General features: G+C 38.3%; 2 protein-coding genes across 5 annotated transcripts; one reads left to right on the plus strand and one right to left on the minus strand.

The window, feature by feature from the left end:
• Positions 1-4,499: 4,499 nt before the first annotated feature.
• mus81 (MUS81 structure-specific endonuclease subunit) lies at positions 4,500-20,344 on the minus strand. Of its 4 annotated transcripts, none has more exons than XM_081599576.1 (16): positions 20,220-20,344; positions 18,138-18,280; positions 17,498-17,627; positions 16,406-16,509; positions 15,188-15,310; positions 15,024-15,104; positions 14,857-14,945; positions 13,427-13,768; positions 13,183-13,310; positions 9,003-9,115; positions 8,043-8,162; positions 7,549-7,644; positions 5,885-6,013; positions 5,713-5,816; positions 4,925-5,008; positions 4,500-4,788 (listed from the first exon to the last, which is right to left on the minus strand). In XM_081599576.1, exons 2-16 carry the CDS (start codon positions 18,276-18,278, stop codon positions 4,722-4,724), a joined length of 1,851 nt encoding a protein of 616 aa, XP_081455702.1. In that variant the 5' UTR covers positions 18,279-18,280; positions 20,220-20,344; the 3' UTR covers positions 4,500-4,721. The 4 variants fall into 4 exon arrangements, with proteins under 4 accessions (XP_081455702.1, XP_008433831.2, XP_008433833.2 ...); XM_008435609.2 differs by lacking the exon at positions 20,220-20,344 and adding an exon at positions 18,506-18,644; XM_008435611.3 differs by lacking the exon at positions 20,220-20,344 and adding an exon at positions 18,451-18,498.
• LOC103480597 (tripartite motif-containing protein 16-like) lies at positions 10,081-12,247 on the plus strand. Its single transcript, XM_008435608.3, has one exon. It carries the CDS (start codon positions 10,124-10,126, stop codon positions 11,756-11,758), a length of 1,635 nt encoding a protein of 544 aa, XP_008433830.2. The 5' UTR covers positions 10,081-10,123; the 3' UTR covers positions 11,759-12,247.
• Positions 20,345-21,053: the final 709 nt, after the last annotated feature.

Raw genomic sequence — 21,053 nt, forward strand, 5'->3', positions numbered from 1 at the left:
CTGATGTTATCTTTGGACTTAAAGAGGAACAATTTAAAGCGCATGTGTCAAACTCAAGGCCCGAAGCTTTTTATGTGGCCCTCTCCAAAGGACATCAATAACCTATTTATTGATATTTTAACAGATTAATTAGTTGTATCAATATATTCTGGCACAGCCGGCCCTTTAAAAACATTCAGATTTTTGATATGGGCCAGAATGAAAATGAGTTTGAAGGCCCTGATCTAGTCAGCACACAGATCCAGTTATCACAGCTGGAAACCTCCAGAGCCACATAAAAACGGCTACAAAGTCGGCCTTCTGTCGCCTGAAGAACATCAGGATTAGAGGACTGATGTCTCAGAAAGATCTAGAGAAACTCATCCATGCTTTTCTCTTTAGTCGCACTGATCACTGCAACAACGTCTAAAAAAAAATAACTCAGATCCAGATGCTGCTGCTGGAGTTCTGACTAAAACCAGGAAATTAGAGCACCTCATCACCCTCACTGGCTCCCTGTAGCTCAGAGAATAGACTTTAAAATACTGTTAGTTCTGAACAGCTCAGTACAGACAACACAGTACGGATCTGCTGTTGTCATAGCAACCTTCCAGACCCCTCAGGTCTTCTGGTTCTGGTCTGCTCTGCATCGCCAGAACCAGAACCAAACATGCAGAAGCAGCATTCAGCTTCAATGCACCACAAATCTGGAACAAACTTCCAGAAAACTGTAAGACAGCCGAAACACTGAGTTCCTTTAAATCTAGCACCCACCTGATTAGAGCCGATTTTGATCATCATAAATGAAACATTAATCAATATATTTGATGTTCATCGATTATTCCACAAAGCATGTTTACTTACTTCATAATTGGGTTATTTGTATATTTTCATGTTTAAGCTCTTTGAACTGTTGTTTCTGAAACGTGCTACACAAATAAACTTGGTTCATAGAAAGCGTTTCTTGTTCAGGTGTTTTCTTTGCTGCGTTAAGAACTGCATCTCAGATAAGATGTGTCATCACTTTTCAGAATTATTATTATAACATCAAAAACGATTTCAGAAGAAGTTGCTCATTTCCTCTTTTTCTTCTTGTCCAGTTGTTTGAGCAATCATTTCTGCAGCGTTATCTTGTGTTCCAGTGAACTGCAGAGCAACACCTGAAGCTGTGATGACGTAAACCTCACTGCAGCTGCAACCCGCTGGCCCAAATCTCATAAAATACACTAAATGTTCTTTTGGTTGTGATTTTTTAAGTGAAATAAAAATGAACTGACTGCTGATGTTAAACGGCAGGAAAGGTAGAAGGAGATGGGAGTCCAAACTGCGGCGTGGGGGCCATTTGTGGCCCTTGGATTGATTCGTTTGTGGTTCTACTGATCCGTCCTGCAGACGTGGCCGATGCAGATGGAGAGTTTTACTCAGAATATCATCATCACCAACATAATGACACAAAACTAATTAAAACTAATATTTTAACCATGTTTATCCAGACATCCATCCATCCATCCATCCATTTTCTTCCGCTTATCCGGGGTCGGGTCGCGGGGGCAGCAGCTTCAGAAGGGAGGCCCAGACTTCCCTCTCCCCAGCCACTTCTTCCAGCTCCTCCGGGGGAATCCCAAGGCGTTCCCAGGCCAGCCGAGAGACGTAATCCCTCCAGCGTGTCCTGGGTCTTCCCCGAGGCCTCCTCCCGGTGGGACGTGCCCGGAACACCTCACCAGGGAGGCGTCCAGGAGGCATCCTTACCAGATGCCCGAGCCACCTTAACTGGCTCCTCTCGACGTGGAGGAGCAGCGGCTCTACTCTGAGTCCCTCCCGGATGACCGAGCTTCTCACCCTATCTCTAAGGGAGAGCCCAGCCACCCTGCGGAGGAAACCCATTTCGGCCGCTTGTACCCGTGATCTCGTTCTTTCGGTCATGACCCAAAGCTCATGACCATAGATGAGGGTGGGAACGTAGATCGACCGGTAAATCGAGAGCTTCGCTTTTTGGCTCAGCTCTCTCTTCACCACGACGGACCGGTACAGCGCCCGCTTCACAGTAGACGCTGCCCCAATCCGCCTGTCGATCTCCCGCTCCCTTCTTCCCTCATTCGTGAACAAGATCCCCAGATACTTAAACTCCTCCACTTGAGGCAGGACGACCCCCCTGACCCGGAGAAGGCACTCTACCTTTATCCAGACAGTTTTACTGAAATACTGACTTTTCTGAACCCAAATAAGCTTTTATTTAATTTATTAAACTTGATTAAATATAGAAGGCATTTTGATCCCGTTTTTCAAGTGAAAATAAATTTGTGCAAATTTCTTTCAATATAGCAAACATGCAAATATCCTTTCTACATCCTGGATCAAACATCAGTTTCCGTCAAAACTGGGTAACTATTTGCCTAATTTTAGTTTTTATTATTATTATTTTATTGGCCTGCACGTTCTTTTGACTTAACAATGAAAAAAAGTTGGACACCCTGTTGTAGGACGTAGACTAGTTTGTTTGTGGCAGTTTAAATATGTAATATTCTAAAATTACTTCATTTAGTAGTCTAATTTAATTAATTACACAACTGTAACTTTGTGCAAAATCTTTTTTTGTTGCACTTTATTACAGTTTAACGTCTCTATATATGCAAACCTCTTATTACCAAAGTTTTTCTGACTTAGATTCAAATTCCCAATGGGAATTATTTCACAAGTGAAGATGAGGAGATTAAATTCATAACCGCTGCACCTGATGTATCATTTTTCACTTCAAGCAGTTTCACAATATTAACCCACTGCAAAAAAACCAAAATATTACCAAGTATTTCTGGCTTAGATTCCAGTGCAGACATCTTAGTTCACTTGAAATAAGACAAAACTAACATATAAGTAACTTTTCAACAAGATAGTTGTTAAGAGTCAATAAATCCTTAATATTGATGAAAAAAAAATTGCATTAGCAAATTATTTCACTCAAAACAGGAGAAAATGTCTTATTTTCAGTGAAATAATCTGTCAATGCATCACGTTTTTAAGATGTTCAAGAGTTTCACTGTTTTACTTAGATACTATGTAACACAGAGACTGAAGGCTGAATGTACAGTATGCCAGATATTAATTTAAATTAACAGCATTAACAGCAGCAGATCCTCCGTTTGATAAGCTAATAAAACCCGTCAGCTGTGAATAAATTTAAAATACTTTTTGAGAGAAAGCAAAGTTTTCACCTACCGTTCGTTTCAGCAGAGCTTATGACTCAATAGAGGAAAAGGCCCATCTGTAGACAGATTTCCTTTCTCAATCAGCCGTATCGGCTCTAGTTTCAGTTCCCTAAATCATATCTTGGAAAACTTGAGTGCATTTTGCAAAAACCAACAATCAAATGCTCAGTTTTCTGCTTAGGACAAATGAAGACAGGTACCCTACATCAACATATCGACAACTTCTTTTGTACATATTGTTTACGAGAAAATGAGACGTCCAGTTTCTGTTGGATCTCTAACCCTGCAGTTCATTTATTAAAATGCTTGTTTAAAATTAAATGTCAAAATAACTGTATTTCACCAAACATATTATAAAATATGCATTTCTTTAATGAAGCATTAAGAAAAAAATTAAATTGCAAGTGAGAGGGAAGTAGCTCAGTTATGCTAGCTTGACTATGACAACCTCAACATGTAGATGTGGTGAGGGACTCATGTTCTGGTTCAGTTAGATAAAAAATGGTGATTTAAACACCAACTCTAACAGATCATCAGCAGAGCAGGTGTTTAAATTAGCTAATCAACCACAACTTTTAGCATAGCTAATAGCAGCGGTAGCTAATCTACCACAGCGAACACTTATTAATATTTGCTAAATAAACATCAAGCCTAAAAACATAAAACTGAAACAAACTAAATGTTCTGCTCTGTTTGGATTATTATTATTGCTATTATTAAAAACCAATAACAATGATATCATATAATGACATATGATATTACTACTGCTGCCATTATTAATAGCAATAATTATAATTATTACATTAATAATTAAATTAATAATAGTAATAAATAATCATAATGATTATACCCATCATTATTATTAATATAATTACTATGTTATAAACACCTCTGTGTTCATCTGGACCACAGACTGGACTGGAGATGCAACAGTGAAGCGTCTATGAGCAGGAACAGAGCAGACTGGACACCTGGAGGAAGCCGAGGTCCTTCAAGGCGCTGCAGATCTTCTGTTAGTCTGTTGTTGAGAGAGAGCGTCATCAGTTGGGGCAGCAGCATCAGAGCCAAGGTCCTAAAAACGCTCAACAGCCTGAAAAAGGAGACTGGGTTAGGGTTAGGGAAGTGGCACAGATCAGAGTTTTTAGGACGAGATTGGAATTGGGCCAAGAAAAAGCTGATTTTTTACTCTATTTCTACCCCATAACAGACTCAGGGATGATCGTATTCATTTACAGATTGTGAGAACTTGAGAACTTCTTTTGTACATCTCGATGTAGAAGCAAAAAAAGGGGGAAAAAGTGACAATTTAAACACCAGAATGCTTCAAAATCAACTTTATTGGTGCAAAACCAGGAAACATTTCTAAAATTCTTCATACAAGTTTACAAAATGAATGTTTTAAGACCTTCTAAAACATAGCAGCATTTTTAAAATGAACACAGATGTAAATATTCATCCTTTAAGTAACTTTATGTAAAGACATCCCATGATGCAGATAAATCCATGATGCAGACAACAGATCGTTGGGATCTATAGCGATCATGTGAGCGCTCCTGGAGTACAGTACAGCTGATAAACCGTCCTGCTCAGAGCTGGACCCAGATTTCTGAAAAAGAGAAAATAAATTATTAAACATGCTTAATGTTTCTAAATTAGTTGCTACGCATTCTGTCTGGATTATTTTAACCACCTTTTAGTCTCACAGCAAAAAAAGAAAGCTTCATAAAAGAATCACTGCAAACCTTTTTAGCTTCCCGTATCGAATGCAGGAGAGGAGTTTCTCCTTCTCAGATTCACTTCCACACTTTTCATAAGCTGCCAGAAGACTGAGGAGGGAAACATAAAAGATGAACTGCAGTAAATTAAGGATAAAATAGCATAAAATACAGATTAGTGAGGCAGTTGAATCCTAATCTAAAGAATAAATAATCTGCCTTCTGACCGGTCATGACTGCCACCATACGTCGTTTCCGTTATCAAATGTTGAAAATTTTCCTTCTTCTATGGTTTCTCTTCCCTTTTGATTTTCTCTACACAATCTCTAACGCGTTGGTCCACTTTTTACTAATTCATTCTCAAATGGGGGGCTGCACAGTGGCGCAGTTGGTAGAGCTGTTGCCTTGCAGCACGAAGGTTCTGGGTTCGATTCCCGGTCTTTCTGCATGGAGTTTGCATGTTCTCCCTGTGCATGGTGGGTTTTCTCCAGGTACTCCGGTTTCCTCCCACACTCCAAAAACATGACTGTCAGGTTAATTGGCCTCTCCAAATTGCCCCTAGGTGTGAGTGTGTGTGTGCCTGGTTGTGTGTCCTGTGTGTCTCTGTGTTGCCCTGCGACAGACTGGCGACCTGTCCAGGGTGACCCCGCCTCTCGCCCGGAACGTTAGCTGGAGATGGGCACCAGCAACCCTCCTGACCCCACCAAGGGACAAGGGTGAAAGAAAATGGATGGATGGATTCTCAAATGGTTTAAAACGTTTAGACACCAACACTCTACTGTCTCTTTAAGGTGTTATTTAAAGGTTTGGCCCACCTGTGTGGAGTGCCGTACTGCTCCAATATGGCGGCTGCTTTGTCTCCAGACAAACCACTGATCTGCATCAGCTGCCTGGCAAACACTTCCCTCACCGTCTGACACTGCAGAGGAAGAGGATGTGTGAGTTTGCAAACAACAAGATGAACCGTCAACAATGTGAGGGTTTCACCTTGTTTTTGACGGCGCCGTGGTTGAACTCTGCGAAAGAAATGAGGGAGCAGGAGGGGTTCCCCCTCTCCTCTTCATCGCTCGGTACGTCTCCCTCCAGCTCCCTGGAGCGACAGACCAGCGTTCGGTTCTGGGATTTAAAAAAAATAAATTAATAAAAGCAAACTTTTTTTATTTTTTACAGGCACCCGTCTTATCATGTTTGATATTGTTCTGAAATGTCAGTTTCTCCTCTGGGGATTAAAAACGTAAATTCATTAATTCAAAAGATGACAGAGTTTAATGCAGCTCATAAATTCAGGGTTTCATTATTTTTCTTCAGTTAAAAACGTCAGTAAGATTTTGAACTTTTAGGTTCTTTCATATGCAGATATTTGTAGTTAAAATGTTGGATTTCTAGAAACAGACAAAGGCAGAAATCTAGAGCTGCAGCTAATGATTATTTTAGTTATCGATTAATCCATCAATTATCTAAACCAGGGGTCCCCAAACTATGGCCCGCGGGCCGGATCCGGCCCGCCTCCACATTTGGTCCGGCCCCCTGAACAACACCAGAGAGCATTTAGATTTTTTTTCATATACCGTATTTTCTGGACTATAAACCGTTTATATGTGGATTTTTCTTCAACCACCAGGGGGCTCTTTAGCAGGAAGTGAATCACTGGAAGTCAAAATTGGAAATAAAAGAAGAAAGCGCCCATTAAAACAAAATTAGGTTTTAATAGGGAATTTAAATTTGAGAATGTTGTTGATCAGTTAAATAGCATTGAGGGGAAAAAGAAGATTTTTCGGGTTTTTTAAATAATACTGGGATCATTATGAGAATTTGAGGTATAGATATTAGGATCCAGTAGATGGCAGTAGTGCAACAATAATGGATGCAAGCTGCTGTTGAAATCTAAAGAAGAAGAAGAAAGCGCCCATTTTCATTTAGCACATGCTAGTAGCAACACGAAGGATCAGCACTTTTACTGTTACAGTTACCATTCAGAAACTACTGTAATCAGTTCAGTTAAATCTAAACTTTTTCTTTTTCAACCCTAATAAATGATATTCAATTGACCTGTTATGACTCAAATTTTGGGTGTCCGCCCCCCTCTGCTGCTGCTGCATCGTTGTGGAAAACCTGGAGCGGCAGAGATATCTGCGGTTTATATGTGCATGTTTACTGGTTTAGAAAAAACAAAAAAAAAACTTTGGGGTTGTGGCTTATAGTCCGGTGCGGCTCATAGTTGGGAAAATACGGACTATAATCCTTCCTGGATTTTTTCTGTGAAGAACCCAGAGAGAGTTATTTGATTGTGCTTTCTGGAAAACAATATATTTTTACATTTAGGCACTCCTGCAATCGTCACACTTTTTCTGTTACAAACTGACTCCGGCCCCCCACCAGAGAAGGGAAAAGTTATGTGGCCCTCACAGGAAAAAGTTTGGGGACCCCTGCTCTAAACGGATATCTCGTCAACAGCATTTCAAATCTTAAATTTCCACTTTTTAAATTAGCACTGCCCTTTATTGTCAGACTATTGGCATTTATATATTTCTATTGTTTGTTTCTGTTTGTCTTGTCTGTTTGTTAGAAACAAAAAGAAGTGAAGCAGACAGAAAGGTGCTTGTTTAATTGAAAGTGCAGAAGGAAGCAGGTTTTATCAGTTTGTTTCCCACCTGGTAGAGTTTGCTCAGGTAGCGGGTCATGACTGTGAGGTAGGCGGCCGACTCCCGAACGTCCTGGACTCGTTTTACAAAGAAGCCGTCAACAACCTAACACAAAAAAATTTAAACATGACAGCAGGAAGCTTAAAGAGTAACCCCAGATTAACTGTTTTCTGCAGAAAAATTGTATACATTGATTCTTAACGGTTCTATCTTTATGTTTCTGTGCAAATTCTGACATTTTCATGTAACTTTAATGTAAATATTTGGTCTATAACAGCCTCAGTGCTGCCCCCTTTGGACTGAATGGTGGGTACTGCAGCTGAATTTCCCTACCACTGCTGCTTCATAAAAGCCATAAAAACCTACAAAAAAACAATAGAAAAAAAGTCACTAGATTTGAACAAACACTTTAAATAAGTTTGACCTGAAACAAAATTAATATCCAGGGAAAAACATTTCTATAATCTATGATGCTGTGGGAGTTTCAGTGCCGTTCTTCTCACCTGCGTGTTGACGATGGCCTGCTGCAGAGTCGCTTCAGGTAAACTCAGGTGAGCGGCGGACGAGCTGCTGCCCTCCACCAGGTAGATGGGCCGACGGAGACCACATCGCTTCAGCCGAAACTGACAGGAAATTGACACTTTTAAAGATTACGCTCATTTGTTCTTGACTACATGTTCACTTTCACCTGGAGCTTATTTATTAAATGATTTCAAGACGCTGTGAGCAAAAACAAGCAGTGTGAAAAAAAAACATTCCAACATATCTGAACTTCTTTGGGAAATGTTGATGGATCCAAATTTAGCTGATGCATAAAAACAGCCGAATTCACTTAAAATGTTACTTTTTAAATCCAGACATAAATATACAGATTTATTTGATAACTGTACACAAGAACAGCTCATTTAAATAGTTTAGTCAAACATGTAAAAACAACTTTAATTTGTTCAGTCAGCAAATAATTAGGAGTAAAACAGCCAATATAAAATAAACAATAAACTGACAAAAACAATAAGATGCATGTAAAAATAAACTGCAACAAACTTTCTTTCAAATGGTTCTGAAAGTGGAATTAGGAATAAATATTAAAAAAGCATAGAATTAGACTGAATAGATCTGCCCTTCTGAATCACATCGTCACAAGTACTCAATCTAGGTTTTCCTTCTAGGATCAATACAGATATTAATATCGGATCATCTCTAATGTAAATACTAAAAAAGTTGTTTGTTCCACATTTTTACAGTTCAAACATTTTCATAAAACACTAAAGAACAGAGTAAAACTTGAGTTTAACAGAAAAGAAAAAAGAAACAACATTTCACTTTGGAGAAACATATTTTAGTGTTACTGGTTTTCAGAAAAACTCAGTTTCAAATAAAATAAAAACATAAAATTTAAAACAAAAGACTGTGGGTTAAAATGTACATAAAAACAGAGAAGGAAACAACATTTCTGCGCTCACCTTCTGTTCCCTGAAGCGTCCGTCGATGATGCTCCCACACAGGTCGTCCATCCTCTTCCTCTCTATGATGTAATCCAGGACCAGCTCTCTGCCCGCAGGCGCTCGCAGCTGACCTGGAAGTAATCATTTGCAAATAAAATGGAGCATAACATGCAGCAGTTATGAACAACCAAACTGACAGAAACCCAACGATGGGCTTCAGGTTAAAACTGTGTAGGAGAACTGCAGTTCCCACAATGCAGCTGTTCTCCCTGCTGTGGGAGATCATAATGAGTTCTCCCTGCTGTTCTCCCTGCTGTGGGAGAACAGCAGGGAGAACTCATTATGATTTTGAGACTATACTGTCATTTTAGCCATTTTAACTCTACAGATTTTTAATGCGTTTATTCATAAAAGCAATTTGATTAATTTTATTTAGTTTATTTGAGTCATAGTTTATGCTTCAGACCATTTTCTACAGTTAAAGTGCAACAACTCCTCACCTGACACACAAAATCTCACCTGAAAATTAAATCAGAGCAGAAATGTTCATCTGCAGCTGAACATATTTTTACATAAACATTTCCACTGTATTATTCATGGGCTTTAAAGAGCAGCAGCACAAAATCAGAGGGAAAAAAACCTTTTAAGATAATGCATATGCCATTACATTAGGGCTGCACCGATTGCAGTTCTCTGGCCAATCACCGACTATCAATCTCTAAAAAACCCGATTCCGATTTTGGCCGATAACATTGTTTTGTCTGAAATGTTGCTCAATATATCAAGAAAGTTGCTGAATTGGCAACAATGGGGCGACTATTGTTAACTGTAAATGTACAGACATGACCTGGTCGGCCGGTTTGTCAGTTAAACCACCTCTGAGACACAACCATATGGACTTAATGCGATCTGCATGATATAAACCCTGAATATCAAGAAAGTCCATCCGTTTTAATGCTTCTGCAGCAGAAACGATTTGCTGCAAACCAATCCTCTGACAGGAATCTGGCCATACTTGAATCAAACATTTCCTTGATGGGTGGAACCATTTACAACAAACTGACAGTTAAAGTCAGCCGTTACTCAGTAAGGAAGTTCAGTCATTAATCAGGTGTGGAGAGACTCGCAGAGGAGTTGAGATGGATAAAACCTGCTGTTCCATCTGTTTGGATCTACTGAAGGATCCAGTGACTATTTGCTGTGGACACAACTACTGCATGAACTGTATTGAAGAGCTCTGGGACAGAGAAGATGAGAGGGAAATCCACAGCTGCCCTCAGTGCAGACAAACCTCAACACCGAGGCCTCTCCTGGAGAAAAACACCATGTTAGAAGAGTTTGTGGCGCATCAGAAGAAGACTGGCCCCCAAGCTGGACCGGCTGATCACTGCTATGCTGGACCTGAATCTGTGGCCTGCGATGTCTGCACTGGGAGGAAGATGAAAGCTGTCAAGTCCTGTCTGGTCTGTTTAGTTTCCTACTGTAAGAACCACCTCGAACCTCATTATGATGTCCCTGGATTGAAGAAACACAAGCTGGTGGAGCCGTCCGAGAACCTAAAGGAGAACATCTGCTCTCGTCATGATGAGGTGATGAAGATCTTCTGTCGTACTGATCAGCAGTGTATCTGTTATCTCTGCTTAATGGATGAACATAAAGGCCATGAAACAGTCCCAGCTGCAGCAGAAAGGACTGAGAAGCAGAAGGAACTCCAGGAGAGTCGACAAGAAATCCATCAGAGAATCCAGGACCAAGAGAAAGATGTGAAGCTGCTTCAACAGGAGGTGGAGGCCATCAATGTCTCTGCTGATAAAGCAGTAGATTACAGTGAGAAGTTCTTCACTGAGATGATCCGTCTCCTCCAGAAAAGAAGCTCTGAGGTGAAGCAGCAGATCAGATCCCAGCAGGAAACTGAGGTCAGTCGAGTCGGAGATCTTCAGGAGAAGCTGGAGCAGGGGATCAGTGAGCTGAAGAGGAAAGACGCTGAGCTGGAGCAGCTCTCACACACAGAGGATCACAACCAGTTTCTCCTCAACTACCCCTCACTGCCAGCACTCAGTGAGTCGACACACTCATCCAGCATCAACATCCGTCCTCTGAGACACTTTGAGGACGTGACAGCAGCTGTGTCAGAGCTCAGAGACAAACTACAGGACGTCCTGAGAAACTCATGGACAAACATCTCCCTGATGGTCACTGAGGTGGATGTTCTACTGGCAGGACCAGAACCAAAGACGAGAGCTGAGTTCTTTAAATATTCACGAGAAATCACTCTGGATCCAAACACAGCAAACATGAAATTGTTTTTATCTGAGGGGAACCAAAAAGTAACGTTAATGAAACAACAACAGTTTTATCCTGATCATCCGGACAGATTCACTGGTTGTTTTTATCAGGTGCTGAGCAGAGAGAGTCTGACTGGACGTTGTTACTGGGAGGTGGAGTGGAGCGGGAAAGCGGTTCATGTAGCAGTTTCATACCAGAACACAAGCAGAAATGGAGGATTTGGATTTAATAACAAATCCTGGTCATTAGACTGCCGGACAAACAGTTACACATTTTATCACCACAGCAATCAAACTCCAATACCAGGTCCAGTTTCCTCCAGGGTCGGAGTGTACCTGGATCACAGTGCAGGTGTTCTGTCCTTCTACAGCGTCTGTGAAACCATGACTCTAATTCACAGAGTCCAGACCACATTCACTCGGCCTCTACATGCTGGGATTCAGTTTTTAAAATATGGAGACTCTGCTGAGTTCCTATATCTGAAGTAGTCAGCAGCGATCTGAGGCCCCGGTGGTTAAAATGCATGTTTCAGTTTCTTTAGTCTCCATCATTGTTGTCATTTCTTCACTGTTAAGAGGTCAGCTGCCTTTATGGATCTTATTTGTTGTTTTGTTGGAATTTGTTTGGGTGCTGCCCCATCCTGTTTCTGTTCAGCCATGGCAGCTACCACCACTCAGGAGTGTTTGGTTCACCTAAGATAATTACATTGTCACACCAAACATTGTTATTCAAATCCGTGTGCAGATGAGCTGATGGAAACTGTAAATATCATCATCATCAAACTGAATGAAGTTGATTTTTACATGAACTCAAATAATTCCATCTTTCTGCATATTTTATTGTTTTAATGTTTCAGTGTGAAGTTTTGACGGGTGACTGGATTCTAATAGTTGTTTTCAGGATTGACTGGATTATTTTTGTCTCAAATGTCTTCAGTGTATGAAATCATTTCTCTAATAAAATTGAATTCAAGCCAATATCGAATTACTTTTTCAGTTTGTGTTTATTTTTATACAAAAAATGAACTCGATGCTCATATACAAAAATGTTGTTTCTATTTTGTGTGTTTTTATTATATCAAATAAATAAATATATGTAATAATTTGCTCTCGGCAGCCTGTACTTCTTCAGGAATATCTTTCAAGGTTTCCAGCAAGATGCTGTATATATTCTATAAGTCAGTAATTGGGAGTTTAATCTGTGAATTGATAGTACCTGCTATGTTGATGGTAATGTACCCAATGGTAATTTTTCCTATCACCCAATTTACCATAGTTAATTGATGACTTGTGACTAGAGCTGGACGTTTCATATCAGCCGATATCAATACTTATTGATTACTTTTTGGGGTTTTATTTAAATATCTGTAATACAGCCAAACTGGGGTTGTGACCGTTCTTGTTTTATCCAGTTTTCACTCCACACAGTTTTTATTTTTAATTTTTAAGCAGTTATGAGGCAAAACATTAAACTGCTGCTGACTCTACAGGTCATTGCTAGGCAACCATAGAATGAGTTGCTAGGATACCAAAGAGAGAGAGTTAGTTGATTCCACCAACCTAGCTTAGCTTGTAGTGAGCGGTTGGGCAGCTAAAGTTTTCCTATGCCTACATCTCCCAGAATCCTGTGAGGCTCTAGATCAAAGTTCAGCAAATATTCAATGTATTGAATATTCTATCTGACATATTAGCTATTGATATTGATCTATCACAATATATATATTGTAATTGAGTTCTTGTAAAACTCCAAATAGCTACAGAATTAGCTAGTTTTTGTTTATATTTGATTACAGCAACTCCAATAATTGCACAGTTGTTAAATTTTGCTCTATAGTTTGTACTTTTTCCATATTGTAAAGAGAATTTTAAAGTGCATTCTGGGTAAATTTTTGCTCTGGTGTTTCATGCGTTACCTGGAACAGGTGCAACCTTTTCCCGCGCCACCCACAGGAAGTCTCCGGCGTTCAGCTTCCTGACGTCGAAGCCGACTCCGTTCCTCTGAAGCTCTTTGACGAGCTCCTGCTTCCTGTAATGGCTGCCGCTGCACAAACCAGGACGGGAAAAAAAACATTTTAAAAAAATAAATAAAATAAATAAATAAAAATCACTTTTCTTTTCTCTTTCAGCTGCACAAACATTCAGAACAATGTTTCTCACCCTGTGGTCTCGATGAAGTCAACACACAGGATGACGTCGTAGGTTCCAGGTAGGAGACAGTCTCTGTTTGGCTTCCTGCTCGTCGTCATGGTAACCTGTGTTTTCCCTGGTAATGACAACCGGCCGGCATCGCCGCTGGACTGAGTTTCACCGGTGGCTCTTTCTGACAGACTCCCACGCTCCTCCTCTTCATCACTTGCAGTCAGATCAACCACAGCGTCTTCCTCTTCCTCCTCTGGTCCAGCTGCTCCCCTCCCGTCCTCCACCGGGACGTTCCTCCTCTCCTTCTCCACCGATTCAAGTCGCTCGGCCAAAGCGAGACCCTCATCTGTCAGAGAATACCTAAAACAGAGAGAGACGCTGAAATCTAGAGGTTGCCATGTTGAATCCAACTCTAGTTCATTTGACGCTACCAAATATGCAAAGAAACCTTTAAAGTGTTTTATCCACTATTCAGTAATTATTACATTTATTTAGAATAAATGCTGCCTTATAGTTTGGGATTTTAGTTTAAAATTATCACCAGATATTTTTTTCATCACAATTCATCCATTTGATTTTAAGAAAATGTAATATTTTATATGAATCACATCAGATATCATTTTATTTTCACAGTTTTTCTGGTTTTTTGCTGCTGGACGGTTCCTTTGGTCTTTTTCTATTTCCAGTTTGAGGAGCAAATTAGCTTGATGAATTTGACTGGCAGCCAATCAGAAGATGAACATCAGAAAAATATTTTAAATTAATTATTTTAACTTATATTTAAATTTTAAGAAATGATTGAAAAAAATATTTTTTTTTTTGCATTTTTTTCCTCCTCTTCCCTCTAACTTTCTGAGAAGGTGTCCAAATCGCCATTTGTGGCCCTTTAAATTATTTTATTTGGCCCCTGACCACAAGACAAGACAGATAAAAATTTACACAATAAAATAGACAATTGATGACCAAAAAGTTTGAAAATTTTCAGTTTTTCTTTTAATAAAGTAAAACAGAGCTATTTTTTTAATGTTCCCTATCTTAAATGATGTACAGATGTCATAAAAATATTTTGTTAATTTTTTGCTGAGAAAAAAGAAAAGAAAAAAAAAAGAAAAATCACAATAAACTATTTGATTTCATTTTGTCCACCAATATTTTCAATTTGCCAATTTTGGCTGCCAGAGCAAAACGTTTGGACACCACTGCTTTCAACTAAAGCATATTCATGTGTTAGAATGGCCTAGTCAAAGTCCTTTAGTAGCTTGAGATATTCTGCAAAGTGGGATGAGCAAAAATTACCATATAAAAACAGGCCACACTTTTCAGCTTTTACTCAACATCTCAATGAAATGCGCAGAACTTTGTTGATTTAATGTGACATAATGTGTAAAAACCAAATGGTTCTGAATAATTTTACTATGAACTGAACATTTCGGATGTAGATTAGTAACCTGGCAGGATTGTGAGTCTTTGTGAGCAGGTTTTTCTGGATCAGAGTGCTGACTGAGGACCAGGCGGTGTACTTGCTGCCAAGATCGGGCTGCAGACAAACACAAAGAGGGAAAGTTTTAGAGGAGACAGCCGGACTAAACGCAGTAGATCTCATGAAAACACTCACCACAGAAAACGATTTGTCACAGAGAGGCTGAGCTTCTGACTGCAGCTCCATCTTAAACATGTAGCCTTTACTGCCCGGGATCTACAGGAGGATAAAAGAGTACAACCATTAGATCCTGGTCCAGGCTCAAAGTATTTTAAATTAATTTAACAGCAGAATGGTACCTGCTGCTGTCTGTAAAGAGTGAGCAACACAGCATATCCTCCAGATCGCTGCTGCGGAACGTACTCCCTCTTCTTCTTCTTCGTTTCTCCATCTCCTCCTCTGTCCTTCCCTGCATCATTCCTCTTTAACAGATTAATTACATGATGGCTTTACATGAAATTATTAGGGATGTGCCGATCAGGTTTTTTCCTGCCGATACCGATCACCCATGAGGGCCGATCACCGATACCGATCACATAATTATTATTATTTTTATCATAAACACTACCGGTTACATTATGTGGAAATAGGAACCATGAATTCACCTTAATTTAGACAAAAACTTGTTTTTAATAACTTTTTCTAAGAAGAAAACTAAACAAAACAGGCATTCTGCAAATTGTACTGCTATTGGTAATACCATCTTTAACAGACTGATAACATATGGAGGCTCTGAAGAGGCTAAATAATACAAAGAGCCAAAATAAAACCTCTCAACATTGCCAAAAGATTCAAGTATAGCATTTAAATGATCATTATAAGTGGTTTTATATACATTTTATTTAAATATTACATTTAATTAACTAATTGAAATATGTTAATTTAATTGTTGATTAAATTAACTAATTTAATATTAAATGTTTAATATTTAAATATTTAATTTACATTAAATATTAAACTGAATATTTAAATGACATAATTGAAATTGTATTTTTCTTGATTTAAATAAAAAAAATTTAACTTAGTATTTTAAATATATTTAAAATATTAATTTATATAACTAAAACGCCTTTTAATGTTGGTGCATCAACAGAAAACTGATTAAAAATGTTTCTAAGCTTCAATTTATTTATTTGCGTGCAGGCCAGAAAATGGTCACACAGCGCCCTCTGGTGGACGGCAGAGGACATGCACCTCAATATTTAATATTTATTTATCTTTTGTTTTCTATGGGAGACGATTAGGGTCACTGGGAAAAAAACAAACAAAAAAAGAAAGTCAGAATTCTCAGATTAATATCAGAATTCTGAGAATAAAGTCACAATTTTGAGAAAAAAGTTTTTTTTTTCAGTGGCCCTTATCCTCTTCCATATAACAGTGTAAATTACTTTTTCTTATCTGTGTGTTCAATATTCTGTGTTACACGATCTTTCATATTTCATCATTCTGTGAAAATCATTTTATGCTGATTTATTTAAAAATATAAAACCAAAATATAAGAAGGTTGTTTTAATCACCTTTCTAGAAGGAGCCAGACTGTTGCTGCTGCTGCTGTTGTTGTTATATGTTCGGTCAGGAGGGGGCGCACCTTTGGGCAAGCTGTGTATTGAAGCGTTGGGACCTGAAAGTACAGAAGTCAGTAAGGATAGAGAAGCAAAAGTTTAAATGACACATTTTAACCAGAATAGCATTTTGTACATTTTTATTCAGTTCCTATTAAATTTTTTATATGTTTCTGTATTAATATTTAGAAAATGTTGTTAGAATGTCCCTGTTTTAAACACTAATACTTTTTAAAATATGTTTTCTCGTTGCTGTGGTAATGTTTAATGTTTGAAGAAATGTAGGATGGAGCGTAAATATTTTTAAATTTGCTACTATTTTTAACTACAGTGAACTCAGTTAAACCTGCAAGTTTGTCTATGGTTTAACATTATGTTTTCTTTTTAATCCACAAATCCATTTATCTGGATTTATCTAATTGTTCTATTCATCTGTCAATCATATGACAGTGCATTAGGGCCTTTGTAGCTGGAAAGAACAGAGAAGTAAATTTCCACCAAAAAACTCAGACATTTTTAGATTAATCAAAAAATAAATTTTCTAGACAAAAAAAAATAATATTTTTTATTTAAAGTAAAAAAATTGCTTTTATTTGAAAGTTTGTTTCAAAAACAAACTTTTGAAACTCAGAAATGTACATTTTTTTTCTAGAATTTTTCTGATTAATTGAAAATGTATTTTTTTTCTAGCAAATTTTTTAATTTTCAAACTCTGAAATGTCAGGGGTTTTTTTTCAAGAATAATTCTTAGATTAATTGATTTTTTTCTGGCAAATGTTCCACTTTCTGACTTCTGAAATTTCGTAACTTTTCAAATTCCAAAATTTTCAAGGTTTTTCTAGAAAACTTCTGACATTAATCTAAAAATATTGGTCTTTTTTGGTAGCTTTACTATTCCTTTTTAGTCCTAATACACCATCCATCCTCCAATCAGTCCAGTTTTCGGTTTTCCTGTCATCGGCCTGTGAATCCAACCGTTCATCCTTCCGTCTATCCTTCCATCCGTCTGTCCCTCCACAGAACCAGCCCTCGCTGTCTGTTTCTTACCGTTTTGTCTGTAATGTCGCTGCAGTTTGTCATCCAGTATTTTGCAGATTCCGTCTCCAAAGTTTTTAAGGATTTTTGCCTCTTTAGCGTTTTTTAGTGGAAGTGGATATTTATTTAAAGAGTTGATCGCCTGAAAGAAGACGACAAACAAAAGTTATTTGAATCAAATATTTCTGTGCAAACTTCTCTTGGAGTTTTACAAAAGACTTTGTGTTTCTTGTTATTCTTTTAAATAAATCTGAAGTTTTCATTTTGGTTGACAAAGAAATTACATCTTATTATTTCTCTCTCTTTTTTTCTGATCAATCACAATTACACAGGCACATTTTGTTGATTTTTTTTTTAAAAAGTAGACCTCCTCAGTTGCACATTTGTTTAACTTAGATTTTTTTTCTAATGTTATACTTTTTTATATTTGTATGAGGCTACATGCTTCAGCTTTCCTGTACTTTTGTTGCTGGTACAGCTGAATTTCTCCACAGGAACAATGGAAGTTATAGCTAATATTTTCACTCACTCATTCCATTTTTAAATGTTTGCTTTCCTTTAACTTAAATCTAGCGAATAAGGGACACAAGACCAGAGAATTGGATCTTAATCACGTCCAACAGGATGAACTTGTCCATAATGAGCCCGGTACCTTCTGGTAGGTGTACTGGATCTTCAGGTCTTTCTCCTTCGCCTCGTCCCGGAGCTCGGTGAGCCACTGGAGGAACAACGGGTTCGGACAGGACGGCAGGGCGCGTTTCCGTCCGAACCGAACCGGCTCGGAAGCGGGCATCCCTGTAGAAACCCAACAGGACACGGATACTAGCGGTAAACTCACCGAATAACGCGAGAAAAGAGCGAGGAAACATGGTTTAAATATGCTACGCTAACATTTTAGAGCGTTTATCTGAATATTTTCACAAAGAAATAACAGGTTGTTGAAGTAAATACCAGTAAAAGCATACGTTTTATCAGAAAAAGTTATAATAAGATAGTTTTGTGTCCGTTAATGTTGCTCACCGTGTTATTTTCTTACTGATCTGTTGGCTGGCGCCTTTGTTTTCAAACGTACCGAAGCACTTCCTTATTGACGTCGGTCACGTGATCCACGGCGCAGTGGCGCACAAAGGGAAAACAGCGACACCAAGCGGTGAGGAAGGTCTGATACCGCCGACAAAACCCGCATTTGTGTTAGCGTTTTCTGAAGAAAATACTCTTCTGCGTTTTTCTTTTTTATGGGAAATTATGTTTTGTTGTTCTTGTTTTTAAGTCTTTTTGGAATTTTTGTTATTATTTTTGCATAATCTCACTCTAAAAATGGCTTACATGTTTAAAAAGTCATCGATGCAATGAAAAAAAATAAAATCACAGGCAAAAAATGCAGCTCAAGCATTATTTTTGATTTATACTTGAATATATTAAACTGAGAAGAGTTTCTGGGAACTTTTAATCAATTTAATTCACGACTTCCTGCATACCATGACTGGTCTGTTGGGCTTAGCTTCTGTTGATACATGGCAAAGACAAGAAAACATAATATTCTGCTGCAGCAGATGTGATCATGACTTGTCAGAAAGCTGTGACAAGAAAACTTAATGACTTAAACATCAACAGTCAGTGACTTGAGTTTGTTACATCATCAACTGCTGAAAATGTCAACGTGCAATAACAAAAAAAAAACACCTGCAAAAAGATGATATGCAATATAGACTGAATCATAATCTGTTAAATCCAGGAGTTTATCCAGCATTAAGGACAATAGGATGTGTCATTTGAAAAGTGTCCAAACGCCCAATCAGTGCAACAATTTCCTCACGAATGGGCCACACCCAGTATAACAGTGGGCAGGTCGCAGTTTGTTTTGTTTTGTTCTTTTAAATATTCCTCAAGGTGAAATTTGTTTTTCTGTCACTGAACACACAAAAATGCATTAAATGTTGGATTTTTGTAAATTGTTTCAATGTGAGTTTAATGAATGTCTGATTTATCTTAGGGCAAGAATGTTCAAAGTGGCCCAGTGGTCATTTGTGGCCCCTGGACTGATTTTTGCATCTTCCCTGGCCACAATTCAGGAGAAGTAAATAAATCAGGAGAAATACCTAGATTTTTAAGTTAAAATGCAATATAAAAATATTAAATGCAACACAAAGTGATCATCTTCTCCAAGCTTTCTGGTTTCCTTCTGTTGTTGTGGTAACTCATCAACTTATACTATAAAGTGCACCCAAATCTGCTTTTAATTACTTTATGAAAACTTGGCTAAAAACAGGAAACGTTTTCAAATGAAGACTGACATTAAATCCTGTTTTTCTTGTTGAGAATACGCTAAATATTTTTCAGTCTTCTTCGATCGAGTCCTTAATTTAACAATGAAAACATGCAAAAACCTTTGGAGGTTTCGGGTCTATAAAAAAAAAAATCTCAACATCTTGGGTTATTGCAGTTTTAAAAATGGTATTTTTTGACTCTAAACTTCTTTTGAGCTGAAGATTTTTGGCCCACTTGACAAAAAGTTTGGACCCCCCAGTGTTAGGGGCTTTCACACATTTTTCTATTGTCTGTTTTGCAGTTTCAGAAAGAGAAGTCCATGCAAATTTGAAAATAAAACCCCAAGAAACCTTATAGAAACATCAAGAAAATGCTAAATAAAAAAAAACACTGCAGCATAAATCTGATTAAAAGACATTAATTTTGCCTGCTTCCATTATTTTCCTACACAGTCTGTGCCTGTTACCTTTCACAGACCGTTATCCGCCTTGGTTTTCCTCCCTGTATCCTCAGGCTGACAGCAGCTGGAATCCTCCAACAAGACTCGACAGGGATCAGGAATCCAACCTCTCCCCCAGCCGCAGCCTCTCTTAGACACACAGTCAGGCCAAAGCTTGGCGAGAAGCAGCAGAATGGGAGGAAGAAGCTCAGGAGAGACAAAGACAAAGAGAGAGAGAGTGAGAGAGAGAGGGAACGGGTTTGAGGAGCAAGAAAAGAGGCAAAATAACTGTTCACTTTCTTTGGTTGCAGACTGCTAGTCAAACAAAAATGGCTTCTTTACTACTTTAAAATAACTTTAAAGGTGATCTATTGTGCTTCCTTGAACAGGTTAGGATAGGTCTATGGGCCATGCCAAACATGTTCAATACATTTTTTATTTTTATTATTTTTGCATAAAATCATTCTTTGATAATGAGATTTTAGTCTGATCAGTTCTGGTTTAGAGGTTTTGTCACTTTAAATCCAAGTAAGCTGCTGCTGGCCACGCCCCCCAACTCGATGTTGACACTCACATGAAAATGGCAACAAACAGATGCACTATCATACCACAGTACATCTTTGAAAAGCATAAGTAGAGCCTGTTGCACAACCAACAAGAATACAGCAAATGCTTTCTGGATGGTAAGTCAACAAAAACAAAAAAGCATACAGAGAAATGGAAAAACAAAACAAAAAAATACTCAGCTAAACACATAATCGCAATAGACATAAACTTATAAATGACTCAAGTAAAACAATTACACATCTGCTACTTGGCATACTGGGATCTATCAAACTCCTAAATACATTCAAAACAAAA

This window comes from Poecilia reticulata, chromosome 18 (genome assembly GCF_904066995.2).
Source record: "Poecilia reticulata chromosome 18, P_reticulata-male-v2, whole genome shotgun sequence".
Taxonomy (NCBI): domain Eukaryota; kingdom Metazoa; phylum Chordata; class Actinopteri; order Cyprinodontiformes; family Poeciliidae; genus Poecilia; species Poecilia reticulata.